General features: G+C 42.7%; 1 protein-coding gene across 4 annotated transcripts in view; it reads left to right on the forward strand.

Moving 5' to 3' along the window:
- The window catches only part of LOC129740341 (mucin-17), a 90,234-nt gene extending 74,503 nt beyond the window's left edge, over window positions 1-15,731 (forward strand). For 2 of the 4 annotated variants that reach the window (XM_055731990.1, XM_055731993.1), the window contains 6 exons: window positions 1,232-1,416; window positions 1,480-1,704; window positions 1,779-2,240; window positions 2,423-9,048; window positions 9,310-9,547; window positions 9,680-15,731. In XM_055731990.1, the coding sequence (XP_055587965.1) occupies window positions 1,232-1,416; window positions 1,480-1,704; window positions 1,779-2,240; window positions 2,423-9,048; window positions 9,310-9,547; window positions 9,680-12,040 (10,097 nt within the window). In that variant the 3' untranslated portion in view covers window positions 12,041-15,731. The remainder of the gene's footprint in view (window positions 1-1,231; window positions 1,417-1,479; window positions 1,705-1,778; window positions 2,241-2,422; window positions 9,049-9,309; window positions 9,548-9,679) is intronic. The other 2 variants (XM_055731994.1, XM_055731992.1) reach the window with 2 other exon arrangements.
- Window positions 15,732-15,824: the final 93 nt, after the last annotated feature.

A 15,824-nucleotide genomic window follows, 5' to 3' on the forward strand; every position in this document is an offset into this window, starting at 1 on the left:
CATATAGGAATATATGCTCACGCAAAGCTACGACGGTGACAGTTGGTTTGAGATTTTTATCTCAACACACATCTGATATATTAAAAGTGGCCCACGTTTCCCCATGGCCCACGATACCCCACTCTCCCCTACCCATCTTTTAGTTTTGGCTGCTGTTCGAGCATCATATATTGTGATGCCAAAATCAACGAAGTTATTTGAATACTTTTATCCAGTCTAATGAGTCGAATGAGTCTGGTCCATCCACCCACACATACATCCACGAAAGGATAAATGTCAAAAACAACAGCAACAACAACAACAAGCGTAAAACAACAACCACGCGAGCGAGAACCAACCGCCGTATGCAACACGGATTTGATCTAATCGATAAACAAAGAAAAGTAACAGACAGAATGTCGTGGAATTCTCTATATCGTATTCCGAAGCTCTTGATGGCGCGTGGTAGGCGGTAGGATAATTTCTCCATGCGATTCTGTTCATCGTCGGTTGTTGTAATATAAAGAAGGACGAATGCTGAGGAACAAATTGAGGGGTGAGAATGTAAGAGGCCGAGAGTGAATCAGAAACAACCCGAAAAAGCAAACCTAAACATGTAAGTATAGGTGTAGGCGATTCTTGCAGCAAATCTCGGTCGGTGCTTTTCCTGACGCAAAATGTTTACACTGTTTTGTGCCTGGAAGGATTTCGCTCTTCATGAATGACGCCCAACATTTGGTTTGTGTATTATAGCGTAGGATACCTGCCAGAACGATTCTGTGAATTTTTGTCGTCCTTTGCGTCGATCCTTTTTGGTGGCATGAACTGTTGGACAACTGTTTGGAAATAGCATAATTAATTCTAGTACTGTTGTGTTTCCTACTTCGGGAGAGTAAAATTATTATTGGTAGTGATAACACAACACATTTTACTTTCTAATTCATGGATGATCTTTTAAAAAATATGTTTAAAATTTATCTGCACGATATCTTATTAACAGAGGTGAACCAGATGGCCAGTGACTGAAAACGTCTCAAATTAAGACAAAAAAATTATTTAATGATTTGTGGTTTGTAATTTCTGTTCAGCATTTAATGATCGTTTGCCAGCTTTCATGAGTAAGTGCAGGCAGAATAGGCACAATTGAAAAAAATAGAAAATGCATTTCAAATGAAAATATTATTTGCACACGCCTCTATGATTATTTGTCAATCAATTATTAACATGTCGCTTATTTCATCACCCATTCTAGGTATTCTGTCTCCTCCGGGTCCGTTTCTGACGCCGAGTCCATCGCCATCGATCCCGGCAAGCCCGCGACTGCAGCCATCGCCTTCGCAGTCACCATTTCAACAACATCAGCAGCTTCAATCGCAACAACAAGATGTACTTCTGGTAACAAATGCCGGTCATATCAGCAATACGACACCGGATCAGGTAAAATAAGTTATTCCCACTAACATAAAATTGGTAACCTAATCTTACGTACGCTCGTTTTAGGATCGGAAGGCCGGAATCACAAATCGGCGGCAGTCATTCAACCAGCAGCCACAGCAACAACAAGTTCAACTCAGCAATAGCAGCCCGAACGCTGGTACGGTGTTGTATCGACCAAGCCCTACGCAATCACCGGCTGGAGCGGCGACCTACAGCATCACAACAATACCTGGCAATGAGTTCAATACCACACTGGTCGGTTCGAACAACATTTCTCTGAACAACAAGGTGAGTTGTAGAAGTTCAAAACTCATCGCTTTGAGGGCATACGAAAGTTAATATCACGCTTGTCTCTTCCCCAGAAGGGTCGCAAGTCCTCCACAACAACTGTGATCCATCAACCTCAGCTGCAGCAATTGCACCAGCAGCAGTCGCAGCACATCATCCAGTCACATGCAGGTCATGGACATGGGACCACTATTGGTATCCCCGCTTGTAGCCCGAAAGCGGCGAAAAAAGCATTGCAACAGCATCTCCAACATCAGCAGCAGCAACAACAACAACATCATCAGCAATCGCAACAAACCCAAGCGGTGTCCTTCGTGGGAAGTCCCATTGCTAGCCCCAGTCCCATTGCTAGTCCCAACGGATCCATTTTGGTCACGAGTGGTAGCCACGGCGGTTTGGGTGGAAGCATTATCGTACAGGGAGGTGCAGGGCCAGGACCTTCCACCGGGTCCGTATCGGGACCACCTGGTACAGGAGTCTCTGCCACCAGTTCCGCTCAACTGAGGCCCCCAACACCACAACCCATGATGCAGCAGGTAAGTTTCGTGATAGTAGATCTAACTCCTAAAAATACTGGTTCATCTTAGAAACACAGTTCTATGTTATTTATTTAATTTTTAAAACATCGGTTATAATGTTTGTCTTCGCCAAGCTCTTAAATATGTATACTGCGTATGAAACCACACTAATATTTTCTTCTTCTTTCCCTTATCATCAGTTTCCCGTTGTCGGTGCCGGTGGTCAAATAGTGCAAATATTTCAAGGATCCCAGTTTATCACCCAGCAGCCGGCAACTATTCAGCAACAGCAACAGTCTGCCCAGCACCAAACTATCCAGGGACATGCACAGCAACTGCAGAATCGACAAACAATCATATCGCAATCACCTCAGCACCAACATTTCAGCTCGCCACCCGCAGCGTATTCTGTTTCCAGCTCACAATCTCAGGCTCAACAATTTATCCAACAAATCATCACATCGTCGCCATCTTCGAGCTCATCCTCCTCGCCCGTTGGGACAGCGATGTCTATCGCTGGAGGAACAGTTGTCATCGGTGGCCACACCTACAAGAATTCCAAAGGACCTCAGCAGATATTGCCAAAACCGATTACGCCATCGGTATCGCCGTCGCCGGGATCTGCCCAGCAAAGCCCACAGCAGCAGTTTCAATCTACCTTTACACCAGTTTCGCTAAGTAATTCTTTAAGTAAAAACATAATGGGCCAGCCAAAGACATCAGTTGTCAATCCGACTCACATGCAGGCAACTCAAGCTACAGCCGGAGGGCAGTTTGTGACACAGACAACTCCGCAAGGATCTCAACAGGCGCATACAACGCCACCGCAACCGCAGCTTGTTGCTACTCCACAAACAACACCGACTGCGACGTCAAACCCAACAACCACACCACCAAATACGGGTTCAATCATTCTGCCTACAGGCAACCTGAACACGCAACCCCTTCTACTTAACCAAATGCCAGTGATAGTGCAGCAAAACACTCCACAAGGTGTACAGCTAATACTAAGGCCTCCAACACCTCAAATAGCGGCGCCTAGTCTGGTGATACACAACACTCGGCCACAGTTGCAACAAACTCAACCACAGCAAGTTCTTCGGATATTGAACACTAATGGGGCCATGCAGTTGGCAGCTGCACCAACTTTTATCGTGTCATCCCAAGGTAACTTGGTGCAACAAAACATCCCGGCTTTAAAAACCAACCAAGGGGTGCCACTTACGCAAATTCAGGGTTTACAAGGCCAAAGGCAACCGCAACAGCAACTAGCAGCTGCCATCAATCAACATTTGCTAAGTCAAGGCGTAGCACAAATCCAAAATTTGCAACTAAATGGAAATCTCACCCAAATCCAGGTGCCAAATGGATTGAACGGCCAACTGCTTACTTCGTTACCTGCTCAATTTCAGCAAGGCGTTACGGGAGGATTCAGTATACAGAATCAAAATCTCAATTTGAATCAAATCGGCAACGCTAACTTTGCACAGTTGGCCGCTGCTAGTGGAGCCACATTTACATCGCCCCCTCCTGCTGCCGCGCCGGCAACACAATCGTCCACACCCAGTGAGATCGTTGTCAGTGCTCAAAATATCCAATTTACAACAGCGCAACCTGGAGGAACGATTACCGTCACGGCTCCCGCTCAACATCAAAGCTCCCAAGGACAGATAATAACCAACACTGGCATGGAAGGACAGCAACTGCAAACTGCTCAAATAATTTCTACTATGACGACGGCTGATGGAAATCGCCAACAAACGCCAATTATCACAACAACCGGGGGGCAACAAGTGATAGTGACCGATGCCAAAGGACAACATCATCACTTATCGCATCAACAATTTTTCAACCATAGTAGTCACCTACAACAATCAGTGACCATTGATCAGCAGCACCAGCAACAGCATTTGCCAAAGTTTGAACCTGAAAAGCCTAAGAAAGAGCGAAAAAGCAAAAAGAAGAAAACAACTCAACCACCCATAGCAACGGCGGCACCGATTATGGTGACGCCTAGCATCCCAGTGAATAGTCATGCTCAAATAGTGAACACAACTGTGACTTCTTCGACACCAAGTGTGGTGTCCCATCCAGAGCCTATGTCATCTCCACCAACATCCCCAAACTTCACAAATACTCATACCTCGACTGGAAAACTAGATCTGGCGAATCTTATGAAAATTTCAGGAATCGGTATAGAAGATGACGACTTTATGGATACTGATGAACCTCCTCCTGCCACGCAACCGCCGCCTTTGGTGCAAACATCTGATCAACAATCACACGAATTCCAACATCATGTGATATCGAACGAGCCACCGGTTTCAAAAGAACAAATAATGTCTCCGCCACCTGCACCACCATCATCTGCCCCTGCAACGACCGACATAATGATTACCATACCGGCCAATGCTTCTGGATCGAATGTAGATTTCCCGTACACTATTTCAATCCCAACAACTGGACTGGATACTCAAGATACTGTGCAGGTTAAAACCACTGTCGCTAGCGGCGACTTACAATCGACTAAACCTACTAATGTACTGCACAATTCACAATGTCAGTCGTTGCCTCAACAGCAGCAGCAGACATCACAAGAGCCTCCACCGTTCATGATTACCATTGATCCTTCGAGTGACCCTAACTCGGCCCAACCTTTCACGATCTCAATACCTCGGATTGCCAACCAGCCAACCAGCAGTGAAGACACTACGAAAATGGTCAGTATAGCAACAGTGGCACCAACGCAAACCATCGCCTCTTCAGCCGTGATATCGACTATGGCTTCGGTTAGCACACCTCAAAACACCCTGTGTGTTAACAGCCTTATGAACAACGTTCTCAACACACAAGTAACGCCAACCCTCCAAAGTCAAATTAACGAAATCCAAAATCAACTGATGCAGGCCGCTGCTTCCTCAACTCCGCTTCCACCCATGGTATCAGCTGCCGTTTCGAGCATAATGGGAGGACATCAGTTTTCGGCTGCAACTATCACTACGACCAGCATCAATGCAGCTCCAATAGTCACGCCCACTTTGACATCTCCTGTGACAAGTTCTATGGTGATTTCGCCTAGTAAACCAATGGTGGTGACTCCGACTAAGAAAAAATCAGGTAACAGCAAGAAAAATGGTAAAAAGCTGCTGGATAAGTCGCTGGAAAATATAAACGCAACTCCAGTACCAACTCAAATCGGTAACATTCAAATATCGCAGATTGATGGTACAAATATGAATAACAACAAGACAACCAAAAATACAATCAACAATCAGATTCAAATAACCCCGATCATAGATAATAAAATTCCAGTTCTACAACAGCAGAATTTCGCAGGAACGCCACATCTACAATCGACGGCAATGATCAACGTTTCGCATCCAAACGTCCAATTACAGCCGCCTCCACAGCCCATTACGCAACCTGTTGTTCAACAACAAGCGGCGCTACCTCCGCAACAGTCTCATTCGACACAAAACATACTGCAGCAGTTAAGCGGCGCCCTGAGCCTGTCTCTTGTGGAAAATGGTCAACTCATTTTAAAGCATGATGTCAACAGTCCCCAAGACAACCAGTCACAAATGATCTTGCAAGCAATTCTATCTGGTGCTTTAGGTAACGTAAGTCTAGTAAATGAACCTTCGTCAAAGCCCTTAACGAATGTTGCCCAACCGGTAATAAGCCAGCCGCAACCAATAGTTCAATCACCTCAACCGAAAAACGTGGCAGCTGTGAGTGGACAAATACAATCGAAAAATATAATTGTGACCAGTTCACAGGCACAATCTGTCATTAACACGCCAGGGCATCTCATGGTACACTCACAACCAACAGCAACGAGTACAAGCCAAATAATACACCAGACACCACACTTGGTCAACCAACAACAACAACATCATCAGCAGCAGCACATTGCTCCACAACCGGTTGGTATCACTCAGAGTCTAAAAGAGGTTCGTAAGCATGAGTCAACTCCTGTGGAACCATCTCCATCGGTGATGTCACAGCAGGTTGCTCCAGCTGCTCAGACGCAACCACAGCCGCATGCACAGCCATCCTCACAACACACCGTTGTAATAAACTCGAATGCCCCGAAGTTTGTGGAGCTTCCAAAAGTGGGACCCAACCAACAGCTCTTTTCCTTAAACACTCTTACGAACCAAATCACACAAATGAGCCCAGGTCAAACGACGGCTGCCCTGGGTCCAATGGAGCGACTTCTAATTGTACCTACCGGAATCAATGCACAACAGCTGGCGCAATGTTTGCTCCAAGGACAAATCCATTTCAACAATATTGGTCAAGTTACGCAAGCTAGTGAACCACCAAAACAGCCACCGCCACCTCAAACGACCATGTCCGTCCCACAACAACACCACCTGGTTCAACCACAGCCTGTGATCACAAGTCAGCAACAACAGCAAATGCAACCACAGCCACAACAACAACATATGGTAATACAGAATAACCAAAGCTTCAAACAGACTCCAGTTACAATGCCTGTTACGATGCCCAATAAAACCATAGTTACGCCAGTGGCTCCTGTTCAGAACAACGTAAAGCCCGAAAAACCTAAAAGAAGTCGTCCCAAAAAATCCGACAAACAACAATCGATGGTCGGCAAGACCAGCCTTGTCAAAGTCAATCCGGTTAGCAGTGGTCTTCCTCCGAATGTGATTCTGCAACCAGGACAGCATGCGCAGCCAATACTAGCTGAAGATGGTACCAAGATTGGCACTAAAATCGTCGGTACGGTTAACCCCAACAACTTTGTAACGAATTCACCGGCTGCACCTCCGATCGCACAGGTTCAACCGCAAATTCAGCAACATGTTGGCATCAACAGTAAAACCACCATGATCGGTAACAAACCGGGATTTGGAAACCAGTGCAATAATTTAATTGTGAATAACGTCAATAATGCGACCAACGGATCATCCATTTTAAGCAGCAGTAGTCTTAGCAGCAACAGCAGTATAAGTAGTGTAAATGTGTGTGTTCAATCGAATAACGTTCTAAGTGGTAGCAGTAATAATAATAATAGTATAAGTAATGTCGGTAATAAGAAAGGCAAGATTCAACCACAGCCTGCAATACCACCTTTAGTGAGTGTAAATTCTGGCGGAGGAACTCCAACGACGACTGGCTCAACAACGACTAATATCGGAACGCCAAGCGTTGTTCCAAGGGTTCAAACGATACAATTGACGCCCCAAAATCAACAATTACTGAAGAACGTCCAACAGCAGATCCAAGTTTTATCGGCGAAACTACAAAACAAAAATTTGCTAGCGACGTTAACCATTCCGGCTGATTTCGATCCGACTAATCCTGTTTTCAACAAACCACTGCCTATTTTGACAAACATTCAAGCTATGACGGATCCAGATATTACACAAGCACTTCAACGACTCTTCATTGAACAGCAAAAAATTTTGGCCACAGGGAAAATCATCCCTACGATTCCGTCAAGTCATGCGTTAGCGGTTGCAGCTGCCAATGCTCCACCTCCACCACCAGCACCGATATCAACTGCCCCGGGAGGTGCCGTGATCAGCAGCACAGAACAAAAACCACCCCAACAGGCAATTGTTTCACCAATCACTGTTACCCCGACGACGGCGAATGCTGCTATCTTCCAAGGCGGTGCTAATTTACAAACTATTCCTTCGCCTATACAAATCAACTCCCCACAAGTGGCTAAACAGGATATAATGCTTCCTACATCTTCCGCTTCGAACTATGTCAGTTCGATTGTAACTAGTAGCAATTCAGCCATGTCCATAACAATTACCAACAGCGGACATATGCAGCAAACCAAACCGACAACAAAGCTAACCGGTACATCGGCAACATCGATCATTCCGATTAGCTCGGCACTTCCGCCTCAGACAAGTGTCACCATTACGCAACAATCACCGGCGTTGACAAAGCATCAAACTACCAAAGTAATTTCTCAGTCGACTCAACAAGCCCATCAGCATCATCAGATAGTTCTCAACAACAAAAATATTACCCTGACAAGTGCACCTAACTGCATGCCGATGCCCTCGTTGGTTCCCACTCAACCTCAAGCTCCTCATCTCCAATCTCTTAGTGTGACAAAAGTCGAGCTTTCGCAAACTTCACAACATTCTTCCAACACTCCAGTGCCCCCGCCACTGGTGCCAACCTCAATGCCTATTGGAACAGCACATCATCACCATAGCAAAAGTTTTCCTCACCCTGGCCAATCTATTGTCATCGTGAGCGGGTCTCAGGCTATTTTAACCAACAGTCTCCCGCAAAACATCGTCGGGAATCTACCCATAGGGACCAAAACGTCTGTCATCCCTGCATCAACGGGCGGTATAGTTGTCCAAGCGAATCCTCCAATGCACATCCAGTTGCAGTCTCCGCAACAGCAACAACAACAGTCATTGAACATTGTTCCGCCTCCTTTGGTCACTATGGGAAGTAGCAGCGCTTCGACTACTCCAACGCCCGCCCTCGTTACGACAAACGTTCCGTCGAAAGTGCCTGTGACACTGACACCGGCTATTATTCCTGCGGCTGCCACGGTAACACCGGTCATTAACAGCACCGCCAATACAAGCAACATTCCAACAGTGGTTCCAGGAAGTTTATCGATTGCAGTTTCTACAGGTTCCGGTGTTACTAGCAACTTAATCAACACGATCACCAGCAGTAGCAGCTCTGCTATAAGTAGTGCGGCACCGGCAGCCACAGTGACAACGACCGCAGCTCCCACCGTAACGACGCCTACCGTGGTCACGACCACCATCCCCGGCAGTACGAAACCGGTCGTTGTACCACGATCAAGTTTGTGAGTGTGATATTGATATTTTATTTATGAATTATTGTGTGCATTAACATCGATCAATCCGACAAAGGATTCTTTGGTCAACGGTCAATCAGTTTGAGTTAACAAAAGTTATAAGTAGGTGCATAGCCATTGCACCTGAAATTTTCATACCGCTGTAGATAATTTTGTGTGGAGTGTAACTTCAACTAAATTGACCGAACGGATCTCAATATATCTTTATCTATTAAACAACAATATTTATATTTTCTCTTCCCTGTTTAGATTCGAACGACAGATTTCCGTCGATCAGGATGCATGCACCAGACCGGACACGAACACTCCATTTGCAAGCAAACAGGATGCGGTAAAGCGATTGATTCGATACCACTGTATGTACGAGGAACGTTGCGAGGAGAATGAAACCGAAGAAAACGCCTTCCAAGAAGCCGTCCAGGAGTATCCGGTCATCTATCGGAACATGTTGAACAAGTATCAGTACCTGCTCATGCAGGAGTCTATGGTAAGTCACAACTTCTGTTTCATAGACAGTTAAAATGTTCATTGTTTCTGTTTCACAGACATACATTTTGTAATTCTGAAACAAAGTATAAAAAAGCTATTGCACTTATTAATCAAACTTTATTATTACTAGCGCCACGTCCGTACGACAGAACTAATGATGATCGATCGCATGTTGATAGCGGATGTCAAGGACGAAATTCTCCAAATGCAGCTTAAAATAAACGAATACCTTAATCCATCGTCAGCCCTCGGTAACGATATTTTCTTCGTCGATGCTAACCAACAGCAGCAGCAGCCATCTGTAATGGATGCAGGGTTGGAAGAAAGCAAAATAAAAAAGGAAGAACTTCCTTTTGGTGACTCTAGCTCCTCTCAGGATCAACTGACAGCTGAATCAGCAACTACGCTAACGGCGATCAAAGCAGAGAATATAAAGTCAGAGTGCAATCCAAAGACTGAAGAGCTTGTAGCTTACAGGCATCAACAGACGTCATCTGATCAGCGTCGTCCAACGGGATTGTTCAAGGAAGAATTGCAAGATAGCTTCGACGACATCGAGAGCGAAATTACTCCTAGTTTCATCATGAAGAAATGTGACGTTGGATCTTCGACGACTGCCGCCCACATTGCAGTACAACAAGCCCAAGCATCACAACCTCAACCGGCTCCTTCGTTAAGTTTTTTCAATCACATTGGAGAATCTCAGGGTAAAAGTGATTCAGCTAATCTTCCGAAAGCTCAATCCAATCATCATGAGTCCTATGATGAATGGATGTGTATACAGAAGGAACTGAATTACTTGGCTGATGATCGAGCTCGAGATGGCGGCGGCAGTTCTAAAGCCATGAAATCCCCGGAAGAGGAAATTATGGAAAAGCAATTGGATGATTTGTTCAATCCAGCCAGTGGAGAGGGTACAAAAGATAAAGAAAACAGCCGAGATCAGGTGGATTCGCCGTTGGCTGCTTTCTTCAACGCACAACAATCATCAAACGTCAACGCACCTCGTGGCGTCATTTCTTCTGCGGTAGGTGTCTCAAGGGTGCCTTCAGATAAATCGGTAGAAAACCGGCTAGAAGCTTTGTTTGGCGAGACTCCGCTGCACACCCGTAGCTCCGAAGATAATTCTTCTCAAGAAGTAGTTGGAGAGAAACAAGAGGAGAATATGATTGAAACTCGCTTGGAAGCTCTTTTTCAGGGTGGAGAAAGTGCTCTTGATAACGCAAGTTTTCTTCACAAAAGTAACAATTTTGAGATAATGCAAAGTCAGCTAAGCCAAAAGCGTCACTGGAGTCAAACGGTGGCCGAATGTGGCTGGGGTGATGGTACGAATCCTTCCAAACGACCTTGTCTACCCGTAGGGAATCGAACTCAGGACGATGACCATCGGTGGTTGTTGGAGTGTACCCAGAGTCAAGGTGACTCTAATCACTCTGGCCATGGCAGAGAGGGTGGTCATCATCAAATCGTACAAGGACAGGGTATCAACTCCATCGGCTCAGGTAACAATCATATTCTTAACGATAATGGTGGTGGTAATGGGCACCTAGGAAATAGCACTAATATTAGCACTAGTGGTAGCACTAATAATTCGAAGCGCACTTCTTGGAACGGTGATATTCTGCTAGCCTCGACGACCGGTGACCTGGATATTCTCGATACAAATCTCAGTCTAAGCTTAAACAATCTTAACAGCATGTGTGGTCCGGTGAGCATAATGACGAACGATGTGCCATCAGCCCATCATAGTCCGTTGAAGGGCTCGAAAAATTGCTTCCATTCACCGATTCTCGGTGCAGCAGAAAACTGTGATGATACTAACCTAATAGGTCTCGGCACTGGTGGTGGTCTTAACAGTTCTAGTCATAATCATAGTCATAGCGGAGGTAAGCTAAACTTTCTCGATCGTGATCTTCTAGGAATGGATAGTGGTGCCAGCTCTCAGGGAAATCCTAAGCAGCACGCTCTTCATCACCACCACCACCATCTACAACACTCTGTAGCGGCCAACGATCTTCAGCATCAGTTGAACCATATTCACTTCGAGACGGGTGGCCCGGCTAGTTTGAATTTCGAAGAAGACATTAGTCGTCAGGTGCAGAACGCAATCGATTCTATTTTGAACCTGCAAAGTAATGAAACTGAAGCCGCCCTTCACTTTCCACTGGATCAATCGTTCCTGGCAGACAGCCCCCAGTCGATCCAAAGACCTCCGTCCTCAAACAAACGCAAGTACCATCACATCAACCGTATTGACGACATCAGCGACTGTCTGGGTGGAACGTCATCAGATGTCGATGATCACCAGATGAATCACATGTCTTCTGAGCACCAACTACAGTCACAACATCACCAACACCTCCAACAGCAACATCAACAGCAGCAACATCATCACCTCGGAACGGCTGGTATCGGATCCGTGGCCGATGGTGAAACGGTGTCAACATCAACGACCGTACCCCCTCCGATGAAAACGATTGTAAAATCCTGACAACTTTCGGGCATGATGAATTCCGCTATTGGCACTCCCTGCACATCCATTTCACAAACAGCGACCGTTGTCAAGTCGGTTGTTCCGGTTGCTAGTATTGCGGTAGCATCAGCCTCGAGGGCGATGGTCTAAATTCAATCAAGAATTCGAGTACCTTTGTCCGAATTGCGTATAGCAATTTTTACGACAGTATAGCCGCAAGCCATGAATTCAATTCTCTCACCGGGTCATGGAATGTTAATAAGGTACCAACTTTTCAATTTAGATAACATTTTTGCGATTATTGACGAAATTTTGTTGCATGCGTTTTCAAAAAGGAAAAGTTTAAATTAAGTGACAAAAATGAAGATGCAAGATTCATCCTATAATTCAATTGTTTTTAAATTTTTGTGAAGGAAATTTAAATTCTGGAAAAGTAAGTAGGTTTATTAAATTTATTGTCACTTTTAGTGCTAAGTGAGAAATATGAACATTTTTAAAATTTTTATTGAAAACGATGTTTATAGTTTTTTTTATTTTTTTTATAATACACCATTTTATCAATGGAGGCCCCTAGACCCTTGACAAATGTAGTTAGGTTTATTGTGGGAATATCTACAAGGCCTCTACTAACACGGTAAATTGCTTTCTCTTGAACTGTCTAGCTAACTTTCCATTCAACGTTGTAAGGAATTATAGATAACAACGTGGAAGTGTTACACTTTATTTATGTCATAAAACTTGAACCAGTTTTTATTTCTCTTAAGAAACGATTTCATAATATATATAATTAGCAATAAAAGTACAAGTAGTGCAGTAAAAATAAACAAGTAGTATTAATTGCAACTACCTTGTTGTCAAAGACCATTTGCATTCTTTCGCTAAAATGCTTTTTGGGAATGACAATTTTGCTTTCCTCAGAATTCAGCAGCGATCGTTCAGAAATGGTGTAAGAAGGGTTTGCCCATTTCATCAACCCGCTAGAGTTCATTATCTGGGGATATAAAAAATATTTAATGGAGATTTAAGATGTAAAGCCGAACGAAGTTACGGATGAGGCTTGGAATGACATCAAAAAGCATCTACATTCAGTAAAGAAATAAAAACTGGATTTAATTTTATGACATAAATAATGAGTGGGGGTAACTTGTCTACTACCGCACCCTTTAGCTTTTTTAGCAATAACTTCAAAAATATATGTTTGTAAATATTGGTTCCCCTACTGATTTAAAGCGTACAACATTATTATCTCTAAACCATATTAGAAAAAAAAACAATTTACAACATATTCATAACATTTTATGTAAGTTTTCACTGTTTTCCAAAAGTGTTGTCTATGGTCGGACACTACGAATTACTTCACCAAAATTGTCACCAATGGCAAAAAAGTAGCAAAATGACTCAAATCACTTGCACAGGTCTTGTGAGTACGAGTTTTCATAAGGGTACTGAACATTCTATGAAACCTTTCATAAAAGTTGTTTTGACAAACCAGAATGAAACATTTGTTTCGAAAAAAAACTAGAGAAAAATTTTCTGACCGGACAGCCAAATTCAAAGTTTCTCAGAGGACCAAAATATTTTCGTTTTTTGAACCCTTACCTTCTGCCAACCATTTGAGGGTGCTATTATAGAGATGAAAAAATGAAAATTTCAAGTCGAAATCATGTTTAATTTTGAATATTTTCTTGTACGGTCGTAGCAAAATCGCATTTTTTTTTAAACTTTCCTAATATTTCGTTTGAACTTCCGTTTTGTTATCTTATATCTACTGTAGTCGAAAAATAACCAACCAACACTGACGTTTATGAGCAACTCACATTTAACAGGCCGAACAAAGTGATCAAAATAAAAATGCATAGTTAAGGCTATCCTCTCCGTACTACTAGGCAAAAGCTTTCGGTGCCTATCATTGGTTTACCTTTACAGATTGGATAATCATATTTCAAACACCATATCAGACTGCTATTTACTTTCTTTCCATGGTATTAAGATGATGTTAAATTAGGACAATGCGTTCTCGAAAAATCAATGTTGTCCGGCCATAGACAAGTTCCCCCTTTTTCTTTAACATTGCCATCCCTGTACTTTAAATTCATGTTTTAAACCGATGAAAGTGATTTCAAAAAGATAACATGAATAACTTAAAATATTTAGATTTTTCTCTCATAAAAACCTAACAACCCAACAAATTTCGTCTTGTGAAAAGTTAAACTTTGTCATTTACTGTGACTCGCGAAAGAATTTCGTGTCAGTCAATCATTGAAAGGACCGCTAACTAGACGATGTGCATTATGAAACGAACCTTGACAATGACTCGGAGTGGAGAGAAATTATCATTTGCAAAACGAATTGTCGTCGTATATCAACCGATTCGACCTTGTCAACGACGGTAGCCGATTTCCAACGAATTCTTGTAATCAGAAGAAATTATAATTAGTAAGCAATTACCTACCAAGTGAAATTTCAAACTCAAATTGAATAAAAATCAAAACTTGCAGCAAGGTGTACATAGTTAATTGTAAAATAGACGCAACTTAGAACGATAATGAAGTAAATAACCACTGATTAGTGCAGATAACAAAAAAGTTTATTTTAAAAATTCACTTGCTCTCGTTGCGCTTATCGAGCATTCAAATAACATACATCAATCCAAAGTGACAAAATTTGAAACAGAACAAAAACACTTGTGAATTAGCTATAGAAAGAATAAACAAACAGACAATGAGAAACAAAAATCATTAATAGTACGCTAGAAATCCTAGAGCCCGTAGCTTTTAAGATTGAATACGAAGACGCGCGTTAATTTTTAAGCGAAGTTTCTGTTGTGAAACGCGTGCGTTGATATAAACAAGACGCGCAAAACAAATTACATAGCTGTCAAACTGTATCATGTCTTTATATCGTATGTAGATCTTACAAGATTGAATTTAGCATTGTGTAAGTAGGTAATTTTTTGTTCAATTATTCGCCTTAGTTTCTCAAGTTAATGAATAATTTAATATTTATAATGTAGAAATATTTTGAAAAAACGAATAGAACATAAATTAATCGGAGACCATTCAGGTTCGAGAATGCTCCAAGAGTGAAAACCCATGGGGTCTAGGTTAGGGTCAGAACCGATTCAAAACTTGGATCAACGAACGCAAAGCTCGTAAACAATAAGACAAAAGCAAACACTAGCAAATTGTGCCGCAGAAAAACAAGCACTTCATAAGACAGGACTAAATATAATAAAGAAGGTTTAGTAAATTTATTTAATTCGCTCAGACGCTCGGATGGAGAAGCCTGCCGATCGTAAAGAACTTGTATTAGATATTTTTTTGTAAATATTTCGTCAGAATTCGTTTGTTCTTACTTGCTTCGGGTTGGTATTATTAGTTCTTCATTTTGCGTCCCTACAATTGGTAACCAAACTGTATTTATGAAAAGAAACAAGAGAGAGAGACCTTATCACGAAGAATGTGAACTAAGCTAATATTATAATAAAAGAAAGGAAGATAAATGCACGAATATTGTCAGTAGTTTAATACAAAACAAAATTAAAACTCTGATGGTTCGTTAAACAGTGAAATCCGGCTCGAGGAAAGTCGTGCGAAGCATTGACTCTCTGCGTAAGAAAATGAGACCGAATGAAACACAAGCAAAACGATTGTTTAAAGAAAATTGAAAATAACTATAAAATAATAATAAAAGAAAGAGATTTTATTCAAAATAAGGATGTGTATAGATTATGTCCGAAATATATTCACCTTGTAATAAGCCTTCCTTCTTACACTGGCAGCGCATTTCACACATAACGTGT

This window comes from Uranotaenia lowii, chromosome 1 (genome assembly GCF_029784155.1).
Source record: "Uranotaenia lowii strain MFRU-FL chromosome 1, ASM2978415v1, whole genome shotgun sequence".
Taxonomy (NCBI): Eukaryota; Metazoa; Arthropoda; class Insecta; order Diptera; family Culicidae; genus Uranotaenia; species Uranotaenia lowii.